The sequence below is a fragment of the Dryobates pubescens genome, chromosome 2 (assembly GCF_014839835.1).
Source record: "Dryobates pubescens isolate bDryPub1 chromosome 2, bDryPub1.pri, whole genome shotgun sequence".
NCBI lineage: Eukaryota > Metazoa > Chordata > Aves > Piciformes > Picidae > Dryobates > Dryobates pubescens.
In genome coordinates, this window is record NC_071613.1 from 53,764,426 (window position 1) to 53,777,878 (window position 13,453).

The following is a 13,453-nucleotide window of genomic DNA, read 5'->3' on the forward strand; positions in this document are numbered from 1 at the left end:
TGGAGCCAGGTGGGGGTTGGTCTCTTCTCCCAGGTCCCCAGCACCAGAACTAGAGGACACAGTCTCAAGCTGTGCCAGGGGAGGTTTAGGATGGAGGTGAGGAGAAAGTTCTACACAGAGAGTGATTGCCCGTTGGAATGTGCTGCCCAGGGAGGTGGTGGAGTCACCATCCCTGGAGGTGCTCAGGAGGAGACTTGATAGAGTGCTTGGTGCCATGGTTTAGTTGATTAGGTGCTGTTGAATGATAGGTTGGACTCGATCTTGAAGGTCTCTTCCAACCTGGTCTATTCTATTCTATCTTCCCTTGATAATCCATTTCCTAGGTAAATTCATGCAAACTCACTGCCAGCTCTTTTTCCATCCACCTTTCCTTGCTCCTACCAGGGTGGTTTGGGTTAGAAGGAACCTTAAACTCAACTCTTCTCCTCAGTTCATGCTACTTTCAGAAGCCTGGTTGCTGGTTTTCCAAGTCACTTCTGCTAGTTCAGAAAATTGAACACAGTATCAGAAAGCCAAAAGGGCTGGTGCATGAGGGCTGAGCCAGGAGTGAAGAGCAGCTTCACCATGAAGCATCTATGTGGATGAGGAAGAGGGTACAAGGAGGCAATGTCTCACTTCTCCAAGCAGGTGTTTTTTAAATACCCCAGATAAGACCCAAACACTGCCAAGATTGTACATTTTTCTCCAGTGTGGATCATTTGTACAGTCTTCCTCACACTATGGCAAATACAGAAGGTCACTTTGAGCTAGGAATATCATCTAAAAGGGCCATTCCAGAGAAATTTTCACTTCAAAGATGCCTGGGCAAAGAAAATGTAACTTCTTACCACACAAATTCCTACCACAGAGAGAAACAAGAGCTTCCACAGAGAAGGAAATCCCTCTGGTTTAGATGACAGCAGGACAAGCTGCCACTAATGGCTACACTAAGAAGTACCTGCTGTCACCTTCAACCATAGCTGGAACTCGAAGAACCCTTCTGGACAAGCAGAAGCTAATTAGCTGGTTTTCAAAGCTGGCTGATCTACTGGAGGGACAATTAATAAGCATGAACTTTGCTGGCTTGCTTCTAAAACTTGGTTTCATTACTGAAGCTCTGTTCAGAATTACTTTTTCTGCTCAACTCTCCTGTCTAATGATACCATCAACCAAGCAAACTCTGACACTTGCTAGACACTCAACTGCTTCGTTATCCACAAGGATTTCACAGTTGATTAGCAATGTTCCAAGAGTTCCTATCAAAGCCTACAACCTACTGCATGCTGAACGTGTCAGTCCATGTGAATAATGGGTTTTTCAAGCAAGCACTCAGCCTGCAAACAAGCTTCTCTCAGAGAAATATTACACTGACTTTGGCTAGAAGGAAGACAGTGGGAAGAAGAGCTCAGATGGTCAACTAAGGCTCCCCCAGGGCATACTTTGTCAGCCTGTGAATATCTCAGAAGCTTACCAAAACCAAGTTCAAACACATTTATATTTCTACATATGAAGAAATTAGATCTTGTCATCCACATTTTCTCTCACATACCAAAGTCTGCTAGCACTCAGATGGTAAGATTTTAACTGTCCAAGCAGATGTGTTATACATTACCTCTTGAAAGAAGCTTCATGCTTTGACCAAAGTGATTAGGCTGATACAAAACATCCTAAGATCCAGGTTAAACCTACTCTCCCTCAGCTTCAAACCCTTCCTTCTCGTCCTGTATCTAGACACCCTTATGAGAAGTCCCTCTCTAGCCTTCCTGTAGGATCCCTTAGGTATTGGAAGGCAGCTGCCAGCTCCCTTCTCTTCTCCAGGCTGAACAATCCCAGCTCCCTCAGCTTATCTTCATAGCAGAGGTGCTGCAGCCCTTGCTCCAACAGCTCTGTCCTTCTTACGATGGGGATACCAGAGCTGGATGAAGTATTTGAGGTGGGGGTCTCACAAAGCAAAGAGGCAGAATTCTCTTGTCTTGCTGGCCACACTCCTCTTGATGCAGCCTAGGCCATGACTTGCCTTCCCCTTATGCTGTGCCATAGAAGGTTCTTACTCCAACATTGATGGCTGTTTTTTTGCTGATTATCTACTGTAAAGCCTCTCCACAGGTGCCCTTAAAAAGCACAATCAGTATATTAAGGGATGCTAGAAAAGTTTCTGCCTTCAAAGGATCTGATGGGACTCAACAGGGTAAGGGATAGGAGAAAGTGTCACTTCCTCAAACAAAATCTCCAGAGCAAGTGTCCCAGTAGGTGCAAACATGATTCGAATGCATTTTCTAGGCAATTCCAAACATCTTATTAAAGGAATACTTATGTAATTTGTTTTAAAATGAACAGAAAAAATAATCATTTGAGGGAGACAGAATGGGATTTCAGTTCAATTTCTCAAAGCACAATCCCCTCACTTAGAGGAACAAGCACCAACCAAAATGAATTTTGCTTTCTTTGCCACCCATCAGAATGGTTTTAAGCTACTGGGAGAAATGCAGCTGTACACCAGAGCATCAAGATCTTTCATGAGATTCACTATATCCACTGGAATAAAATGTGAGCCCTTGGGCACCTTGGCTTCCCTGAAAGCCTCTGATCTAATCAAATGTGATTCAGACAGAGTTCTGCCTACCTCCTGCCTTACCAGATGGACACACGTCTTCTTGCCCCAGCTTCTCAGACGCACAGGCCTCATCCTAAAACTAAACTTCTTAATCACAGAATGGTTTGGGTTGCAAGGGCCCTCTAAAGGTGATCTAATCCAAGCCCCCTGCAGTCAGCAGGGACATCTGCAGTTAAAGCAGAAACAAGAATGTCACCAAACTCTTCAGTAGTTTGGGGTTGTTTTTTTCCAGACAGGGTATTTCCAGTGTTGGTAAATTACTCCTCAGGGATGAGTTTGGGGCTGTTCTCTTATTTAGGGAAGGGGGAATTTATCTGAGGGGCAGGAATTGAAGTAAAACCATCTTGTGGTTTTCAATAACCTCTCACAAATTAGTCATGGTTGCATATCTCACTCTCGGTACAGATGTGGCACATGTGATCTCACTACTGATATGGAGCATTTTGAACAGGCAAACTCAGATGAAGCTTAATCTGTTGGGATCTGCCCCCTCCCAGTATGTGCCACAGGAAGTTACAATTTAACCCAAGGCCAACATTTAAAAAGCCATTTAAGACAACCCTTTTGACAGGCTTTGTGTTAAACTTAATGAAACAGTTACCCCTGAAGAGAACTTGACAAACAGACCCTTTCCAAAAATTAAAGGTCAGAAAATGAAGATTGCCATATTTAAGCAGTGCTTATCTCTAGCCCACTTTTAAGGCAGGTTTATAAACAAATGATGACAACAGATCTAAATTATCATTATTAGAAACTCCAGAAATGCACACAGTTGTGGACAACTTTCCCAGCCTAAATGGTTTTCTGCCCTAAAACAAGGAAATATTTAAAGAAAACTCTTCCATCATGTAATTGCTGTGAAGGAAAGAGAACTAGCTGTACCCTCTGCTGACAAAAACTACCCAAAATTAGTGAAATTAACACTTCCTTGCTGCAAAGTTTAATTTTGTCTCATCCACTTCACAACAAAATGAAACCACTGCCCTGTTTATATTAATCTGCCCCAAAATTCCTAGAAGGAAACAGTTTTCTATCTTGGAAGGCTTGATAAAATGATGGGTTACATTTTAAAGTAACTCTTAAAGGCAGATTAAATTTCAGTGTAGATGTTGCTATTGAAACCCAAGTATTCAAAAATACAGCTGAGAGAATAAAGCCCACAAGGATGGTTCAGGCAGTATTTAGAAACTAGAGATTAGCATTATCTAGATAAGAACTCTGAACCTGAAAAAAAAATAAGGTCATGCTATTATGGCTTCAGTTACAAAACCCCTCCAAATCACCAGTTGGGAAGCCACCTAAAGGAAGGAAGCTACTCAAAGTTAAAATCAACTAGCAAATAAAGGTTGAGATACAATCAGAGCACAACTGGAACAGAACAGTTCCCCTGAGGAACATGTCCATAGCAGGATGGGAAGCATCACAAGTGGAGCCTCCCAAATGCCTACCCACCTTAGGGATCCATCATGTTTCATGCCTTTATGGACTGGAAGAAGTGGGGTAAGGCACCTCAGTGAGTCTACAGGCAGAAAGCTGGGTGCTCAAAAGGCAAGGATGTCACTGAAAAGGATCTAAACAGATAATACACCAATAGGGTCTCCCTGGAGCCTTCTCTTCTCCAGGCTGAACAACCCCAAACTCAGCCTGGCCTCATAACAAAGAGCTTCCAATCCTTGCATCACTGTTGCGGCCTCCCCTGGACTCCAAAGCTCCAGGTCTTTTCCAAGCTGGTTAATTCTATTCTATAGAAGCAGCACCCTCACAGCAAAGAAGTTTCTTCTCCTGTGCAGGTGGAAACTGCTGGGTTCCAGCTTGTGCCCACTGCCCTTTGTCCTGTCACTGGACACCACTGAGAAGGTCCCATCCTCCAGCTCCTCCACCCTTCAACTCTTGCTGAACATCCAGAAGATCCTCTCGCAGGCTGCTTTTCTCCAGGCTAAGGAGTTAAGTCATTCTGCCACAAGAAACTTGGCAACTTCAGTTATAAAAAGTAACTGTTCTAGTGAAGTGACAACACACAGAACATGCTCCATTTAGGAATGGAAGGTGCAGTGTTGAAGCTACAGAAAAGCAACAAAGATTTGAGCAATACAGACTCTTACTCTACAAAACAATTATAGTGAAAACAAAACCTTCAAATGAAATCAGAGGTCTCAACCATTCAGTCATGAACTTTAAACTATGCCAATGTTAAGAATTAACAAAGTAAAACAACTGATTTGCTGTTATTGTTAGAGACAGTGGAATCCTGGGGTGCATTAAGAAGAGTCTGACCAGCAGGTCAAGAGGTTCTGCTTCTCCTCTACTCTGCCCTAGAGAAGCCACATCTGGAGTACTGTGCCCAGTTCTGGGCTTTGCAGGTCAAGAGAGACAGGGAACTACTGGAGGCTCCAAAGACGCTGAGGGGCCTGGAGCATCTCTGTGAGGAAGAAAGGCTGTGGAGCCTGGAGAAAAGCAGCCCCAGAAGGGATCTTCTCAATGCTCATCAATATCTACCCTTGGTATATGCAAAATACAATGTTCATTCATTTCAGCTTAGATGATGAGTACCTCGAAGCTGAGAAAACAAAAGAAGTTGGAAAAATATCCTTGCTCCTCATTTTAGCTAAGATCCAGCATCTATGAAATGCTGATTCTTCTAGAGCATCTTACTTTTCAGTCAACAATTCATCAACTACAGGCAATGTTTCCCTCATGTAATTAAAGACTTATAAAAGCAATGAAAAATAAATCTATTTTGGCATTTCTTCCCCAACCATTGCAGTTCAGAGTATACAGGGGCTTGCTTTTAATTACATTCTGGTTTCAGCATTGTGAGTTCAATCACCACCTAATTACAGCTTCAGAAATTACACCTTAACAAAATAAGGAACTGCAAGAGGTGGTATGTAGCCATTGAAATTACTTCAACATACAGCCTTCTTGTCAATTGAAGGGACCCCACATCATATGAAGGTCGAGTCAGTGGAGTTTCATACTCACAATCCTTCTCAGTAACACTGAAATTAATTACAATTTTAGACTACCTCTGCATCCTGGTGGAAACAAGATTACCTTGCACCAATTTAACCAGTAGAACATAAGAACATTAATACTGCTACAAGGCAAGGTTTTAGAATCCAGCAATGTACTTGATTCACTCTCCAAACCCAACAATGCTGCTACAATGTGAAGCCACCAAGATTCTAGGTTCCACAGCCATCACTTGGACCTTCGCTGGCATCAACCCAAGTGTGTCACTTGCTCATTTTCTCTTTAACAGCAGCTTTGCCCAAAAGCAGCAGCAGAGTTCATCAGGAAGACCATAATAAAGAAAGTGCCATCGAGGTGAAGACTACCACCCTCCCTCAGCCTTGATGGTGAGCCTGGAGATGGGATTCATTTGAGAGAAGTGTGGAACAGGAGGTCAGATTAAAAGAGAAGATTTTTTTTTCCACTGAACTGTGTAAAGCAATTCAGGGTTTTGTGACAGCACTAACCAGAGGTGGGTCCATAGAAGTACTTCACACCTCCAAGGCCCAGCCTCAGCAGATGCCATCCTAACAATACCAGTGGTACCTCTAGCTGCTTCTGGCTGCAGGAGCAGGCAGTCTTCCCACAAATGCATCCCTCATTTCCAAGTGTTTCTCAAATACCTCTAACCACATAACCAAAGACTTATACCTCCTGTTAGTAAGCAAATGGTCTGTATTTTTTTTCCACTAGCCAGACTACTTGCTTCCAGTTACAGCTATAGCTGGGAAAATTCAGAAGCAAACCATGAATGTTGACCTTTCTCAGCGAGGTTTGCTGCACTGTGAAACTATTACAACAGTTACTGCAGTGGGTGAACCCTTCTCTGCTCTCTCTCTACCAACAACCGTAGTATTTGATGTATCTAATGCAGGTTTCGGCTTCTTAGCCACAAAGATCTGCAATGTAAACAACATGGCAGTAAATATTCATTTTCTGTGGGATTAAGCCTAAATATGCTCTGCTGTTTGGCATCACAGTCACAGACTGTTTCTAAGAAAAAACCTCCAGCACCACACAGGCAGTGCAGGGAACAGAAGATAAGAGATGCCACAGAAAGTCACCGGCATCAAGCAACACTTCAATTTCCATATGGAAATAACAGGAAATAAGATGTGCTGAATTTTAAGCACCAAGGCAACAAAAACAGATTAAAATTTCATCATGCAAGAACTTGGCTGTAAAATTGGTAATTTTCTTGATCTTTTTAAAGAGTTCTCATTTTCAGGCACATCAGAGAGCTAACAGACCATGTATTCCACCAACCAGCTCGAGCAGACACTTGCATTAATCTGTTTTCTGTTAATTAAGTGGTGAAAATGCATCTCCCCTCCACCAAGAACTCTCTTCCACAATCAGATTCCTTGTCAGCCTCTCTTTTCACAGATCACGTTATAATGACTGTTCTCCAGATTCTCCCAGGGGTAAGTACCCAAAACTTGCTGTTATCTTGGCTCCCAATCAGACTGGTTTCCAAAAGATTCCTTTTGCAAATTGTGTCCACGGTGTAAAAATTTTGCAGTAATTATCTGGAATAGAAATTAATTCCCATTTCAAAGGGAAGTAAGCTGTGGGAGCTGAAAGCCAGGGATTGTGAAAAGTAGAAGTGTAGAAGGCTGGAAAGTAAGACAGAACTGGTAAGAACAGAAGTTGCTGTCAATTTCCTCCCTACTTGAAACAAATGGTTAGATAGAAAATCAATCACAACTATTTGTCTATCCTTACTTGCAAATGCTCATTTGAAAATCCTTCAAACCATCACCTAAGGGATTTTGCTTCCAGATTCCAGAAAAGTGAGAGGGAAACAGAAGTAGCATTCACATTTTCTCCATTAAAACCAGCTGAAAACTATTATTCACAGCAGCAGTGGTTACTTTTTGCACCCCCGTGTAGCCAAAACAGCTCTCCCCTCACACAAAACACTCCCCCCTGCCACCGTAAGCATTCAAGTAAAATTATTTTAAGTTGTCCTGCAAGACAAGATGTGGGTTTGAAGGGTTGACCTGCAAATAAAGCCATGACAACAGCACCTCTCTGCAAACACTTGTTAAGCAGAACTCCACTACAGCTACAGCTGCATGTTCTGAGACTGCATCAGCAGCTATTTTTCATACCCCAGAAGATTTCGAGTTTATAACTGTTGTTAAGTATTAACAGATTACAATAGGAATAGTAACAGAGTTTTGATCTGTAGTCACAGTTACAACGTCAAGCCGGAGCCACGAAACTTTGTAAGCCCCACAACATTTACTTCTATGCAAATGTTTCTAAGCATGAAAACAGCCTGAAGTAGGTTGGCAAGTCCTGCTCCCAACAGCAGCATCAGGAGTGCTGGGGTACTGCCCAAGTACACTTCACACAAAAACATGTACACTCATAAAAAAGGAATCTTGAGCAGGATTTTACTTTAAAAGCAGTACCAAGTCTGAAGTGGTTTATTGCTCTGCTGTGCAATAAAGCGATTAGAGTCCAACCACGGCCATGGACAGCTTGCAGAGAACATACCAGCAGAGACAAGTTCACAACCAACTCTCCTAGACCTTGGGCAGCATTTCTAAGCGCTATCGAAATCATAATCAAAGGACATGCGAAAGAGTTTCACTCGTAAAATTAAACGGGGGGGAAAGGGGAGGGAGGAAAAGTCATCTCCCATCCCTCAATTCCTTCAGAACACCCAACCATTGCAGCTTCTGGAAGAGTAGCAGCTTCTTGGGCTTCAGAATTCCATCTAGATGTTTTTGAAGGAAGAAAAAAAAAAGGGAAGAAAACCCAAAATTTGCCTTGATAATAATCGGTGGGAGAGAGGAGAACAAATTAAAGTATCACAGAATAAAACATTCTCCACACAGTGGAAGTGATGCTTCAACTACAAAGCTCTCTGATATGCCATTTCCTTTCACAAAATTACTCAAGACCTCCTGAGAATGATCCAGCATTAGGGAAAAAAAAAAGAGAGCACCAAGACTCTTCCGATGTGTTTTCTTCTGCTGAAGTGAATTTTAGTGTGAAGCTCATGTGAGTTTTAACAAATCTATGTCTTGTCCCCCCTAAGACTCACAAGTGCAGAGCGACTTTGAGGATGCTACCAAAGGTCCCAAAGGCTGAGCAGGTAACTCAGGAGAGGAAAATAGGTTTGGGAAGCATGGAATTGGAAAAGTACCAGAAAGGAACTATGAGATATTAAGAACTGTAGTAGCCACAACAGAGGATGTTGGTTAAAGCAAGCCACTACTTCCACATCTCCCACGTTTTCAGTTGGTGAGGATATAAATGGAGAAACACCACAGGAAATTATCAGAGCATACACTCTCTGTTCCTGAAATCTCATAAAGTAGGACTCAGCAAGGAGGGAAAAAACTAAGGGACACAGAAACACCCTTCCTCGGAGGAGGGGAGAAGACAGATGATATCTCAAGAGAGGTGTTCTTTGATGAACAAGCCGGTTTATTTACTATTTTCCTCTTTTAAGCTCACATACAATCTTGCCTCACCTACAAGAGAGTCACAAGAAGCATACTGAGTTGTTCTTAAGTATTTCATTATTACTTCAGGATCTTCCACTCATCAGAAACACACACAGGTTTATATAAAAGTTTATTAGAGGGCACAAGGAGAACCTTGACCCAGGCACTTTGTTTTCATGTTTAGTTAACAGGCATTTATCTCATCCTCTCCAACTGGCACAAATGGGTGCAAACCTACACCCACTTTTATCCAACCAGCTACAAATATTTTACAGCCTAATAACATAACACAGATGCTCTTTTGCAAATATCTTAGTCAGAAGGGGAAAATATTTTCTCTTCCTTAACAGAGATAAGCAGCTTCACTGGAAATTGCAATCCATGTGAAGTGCATTCAGAGGATTTCATGCAGCAGTCTAGAGAGTGAAATTAAATGCCTTCAACCTGATAGACCACTTCCACATTTGTCACATGGAAAAGTGACCCACAACATTTTCACCTACTTAAAGAACAGTAGTATTAAATGGTTGTGTAAACACCTACAGAAGAGAGCTGCAAACAAAAAAATCAGTTAAAAGAAAACCAACTTCTCTTTCCAGCCACACACTCAGGATGGCTGAAAACAGCATATGGGAGAAAGACTTCTTCACACCTGAGCTCTAGGACTTCTTCAGCTGCTGCCAACCTCCTTAAATATTGCTTTGGCAGGCTTTCTTTCAGATTAAAGACTGGGGGGGGGAGGAAAAACCACCTTCTTTTACTGATGATGATACCAGAACCAACTGATCAGGTGTAATTTGCAAGTGAAATAGTCATAGCTGATAGAAGAAATGTCTGTACTTTGTGAGGAAAAGCTTACATAACCTTATGATTTTGATGGTAAAAGCCAAAGCTTACTGTTCAATTTCCGTATTTCTAGACCTACCCCAGGACTGTGGATGCTGTACACCTTTTTAGGCGAGGTGAAAAATAATTTAACAATTGTTAAACGCCGGAACACTTAACGTGTAATACTGGAAAAACCACCACAACAATGTCATTACCATGAGAAGCAGCCCGAATTGCAGCCAGTTTCCTGCTCATGTAGCAAAGATGAATTCCATCTTCACAAGAGAAACATTTAACTTAACAAGAACAACCCGAGCAAGAAATGCTAAAAGAAAAGCTGGGGGGCGGGGGGGTTGTTGCTTAACCATGCTTTTTAATAGTAAGGACAGGTAGTGTCAACAGGAGCACTATTCTGTGCTCCAGGCAAAAAGATCTTAATAGAAGGACAAGGAAGGGAGAGACAGACATGAGGAGCAGATGGCATCAAGTCTTTCAGGAACTGTCAGTGATGGGGGGGGGGGGGAAGAGGGAAGTTTCCTTACAGAAAATATTCCTGAATTAAGAGGAATGTTGGTCGAGTAACTCAAAAATAAAGTATTAAGAAAAGATGGAAGATATGCTTCTACTGTAAGACCAAACTGCCAGAAGAAATCGTGTTTTACTTCATAGAAATGGACTACCCTAATAAAAAAACAAACGAGCCCCACACAGAGCTCTGTCTATCCTTAACCTGCTCTGTTATTTATCTGGTTACAACAAAACGGATTCTTTTCTCTCGGTTTATTTCTGGCAGCGCTCACCATTTCACAGCACATTTAGTGCACACGGAATAGATCAATACCACTACAGACACAAGACTAGACTATCCATTTACTAACCACAAGAAAACGTCCTGTTCAGCAAAATCCTGTGCATTATAACACTGAAATTTTAAAAGGCATTGTTATATGGCTCTCATTAGTGCCTTACACTGGTTGCACTGGAAAGCTGAGCACTCCTCTGCCAGCTTTCAGGCTGACAAGCAAGGATGTATCTTTGCACAGAAAGATCATATCCAGACCTACCCAGAGGACTCCATACACATCGAAAGCGTCAGCAGAAAAGTGCCAGGCTTGCTACTTAAAATACTATTAGACCCGTTACACACCTAATAGTTCGTGTGTGAAACTGCCGGCGCTTCCAGCGGAACTATACCAACAATTCCCCCAACCACTGGTTGCTCCTACAACCATTTTCCTCCTGAAGCAGCGAGAGGAAGCTCGCACACCCCGTGGCCTCTCAAGACTCGAGAGCTGGCCTTTGAAGCTCAAGTTTTACTGGTTTAAAAAGAACAGGTGCAGCTTTTCTCTTTTTTTCCCCTTTTTTTTCCACTACGAGGCAGTGATGTAGCCAAATACAAAGCCTTCCTGCTTATTGTTTAGCAGCCGAAACTCGACTTTTTCAGCCCAATTCCGTGCATATACATCCAACCATCCACACCCCCCCCCTCGCTATCATTAAAGGACGAGCTGATGCCGTCAGAGTGGGACCTATTGTAAACTAATGAAGCATTAAAGAAGGTTGCCATTCACCAGTGAATGGTGCGGAATGAGAGATCTAATGGAAGTTAAGAGCAGTTCAAGCTGGCTTATTCTTATTTAAAAAGCCATGAAGCACCAGTAAATTGCACTGCCGGATTACTGTATGTGACACTAGGTGGTCATGTCTCCCCATTTGTTCCACACAATTGAGCAGAGATCCGAGCGCTGCACGCCTTAAAAGTACTCCTTACATAAATGTTAAACAACAAAACCACCTTCTGCCTTTACAGACCCCACCTTCCCCAAACATTTATCACCTGAAAAAAAAAAAACAAAAAGAAGAAATATTTCCCTTCATTCCTGCTAACGCACAAAGTTATTTCAAGCCTTCAAGCGCTGCCCCCAAAGCCTTGCATGTAAAAAAACCAAGATCCATCACTTACCTGAAGAGCAAGAGATAAGAAAAACAGCGAACGCCAACTTAGTAGCAGCTCCCATTTTCCAACGCTGTTAAAACATTTAAGTGACTTTAAGCATCCAGTTTCCTAGGTCCTGCAAGCTGGAAAAATCTCCCTTCTTGCCGAACCGCTATAAAGCAATCTATAGCAACATTTCTGCAGCAGGCAAGTGTTCAGGAAAAGAGTAAAATCAGATTTCTTTAGGCTCTGGCGAGCTCCCTCTGACTCTTCCTAGCGAGAATCCGGTTTGAGGGATGGATGGATGTATTTGGAACCGTGTTTCAAAACACACGTGTCATTTGGCTTCTGTACAAACGGTGGCAAAATTTAATTCATAAAAGTATGCTACGAATCCAATTAAAAAGAAAAAAAGAAAATAAAACAAGTCAACAATTAAGCTGCTGGACACGATGAAGTCTCTGAGCACTCTCCAACTTCACTTTTCCACATCAAGCTCCGTGAAGCATCACCCCTGGTGGGTGCCCAGTGCTGGGGAGTCGTATCACGATCAGCAAACACGATGTTTTCGTCCTGGCTCCCCCTCAGACAACATGTAGTGTTTGGGACCGAAGCAGCTCCATTCCAGTTCTAGACCTCAAAAAGCCTCCGGGTGAAGGGAGGAAGTTTTGTCAGTTTCTTGAGGAGAATCACCTTAAAAAACAAAACAAAACCAAAGACACAAAGCAGCGAGCCACCGGCTACACGTGGGCAACACTTCGGGTTTCTTTAATGCTGTAGGATTTAGTGTTAACCAGAAGACGAAAGGGGGAGAAACAACAGTTTGGTACCAAACCAACCTTCGGGCTCCCCGCAAAGTGGCAAATCTCTTCTAGTCCTTCTGCCAGTCAGCGAGAGCCGCTCATCTCCCTTCCGCGGTCCTTCTCCCGAGCCGTGTAACACCAGCACTCCCGAATCCCAGCAAGATTTCCAATTCTTCTACGAGATTTCCATCCCCTCCCCCCCACCCCCCACCCCCCCCAAGAGGCTATATTTGGTATTTAAACACTGAAGAGTGACTGAAAAGAAAAAAAAAATTTAAAAAATAATTTAAAAAAATCAGTATCCAGCCGCTGGGGAGGAGGGTGATAGATTCTTTGTGGCAAATCCTTCCTTCCTCGATTCCCTGCTTCTAGGAGAATTCGGCTTCTTCGGAAGCGCGGAGGTGAGCGAGGCAGCGGGGAGGATGCGGCGGGTCCCTCGGCGCTGGCTCGGCGGGCAGCAGCTCTCCTGACTCCTCTCCCGTGGAGCAAGCTGCTGCTGGAGACTCTCCAGCTGGATGCAAGCTCCTCTCCCAACTCCTCACCGACACATTTCCCTCTCGCCGCACCTCCGCCCGCCCCGCTGCTGCTGTTCAAGCGCAGACCCCAGATGGCCGTCGTCCCCCACTCAATCCAGTTCTTGTCTTTTCCTTTTTTTTTTTTTCCTTTTCTTTTTCCTTTTAGGCGAAAGGAACAAGGAATAGCAGGGGTGGGAAGGCGAAGCCTGCTGCTGGACTCCCGCTGTCTTCCCCGCGTGCCTCCCACACGGCGAGCCCCGGCCAAAGGGTGGAGGGGGGAGGAATCCCCTCGTCACCCTCGC

The 13,453-nt window shown here is 43.3% G+C and overlaps 1 protein-coding gene across 2 annotated transcripts in view; it reads right to left on the reverse strand.

Moving 5' to 3' along the window:
- Positions 1-12,842, reverse strand: part of ACVR2A (activin A receptor type 2A) — a 75,155-nt gene extending 62,313 nt beyond the window's left edge. For both annotated transcript variants that reach the window (XM_009909438.2, XM_054177745.1), the window contains exon 1: positions 11,861-12,842. In XM_009909438.2, coding sequence (XP_009907740.1) covers positions 11,861-11,915 — 55 coding nt within the window. In that variant the 5' untranslated portion in view covers positions 11,916-12,842. The remainder of the gene's footprint in view (positions 1-11,860) is intronic.
- Between the last annotated feature and the right edge of the window lie 611 nt (positions 12,843-13,453).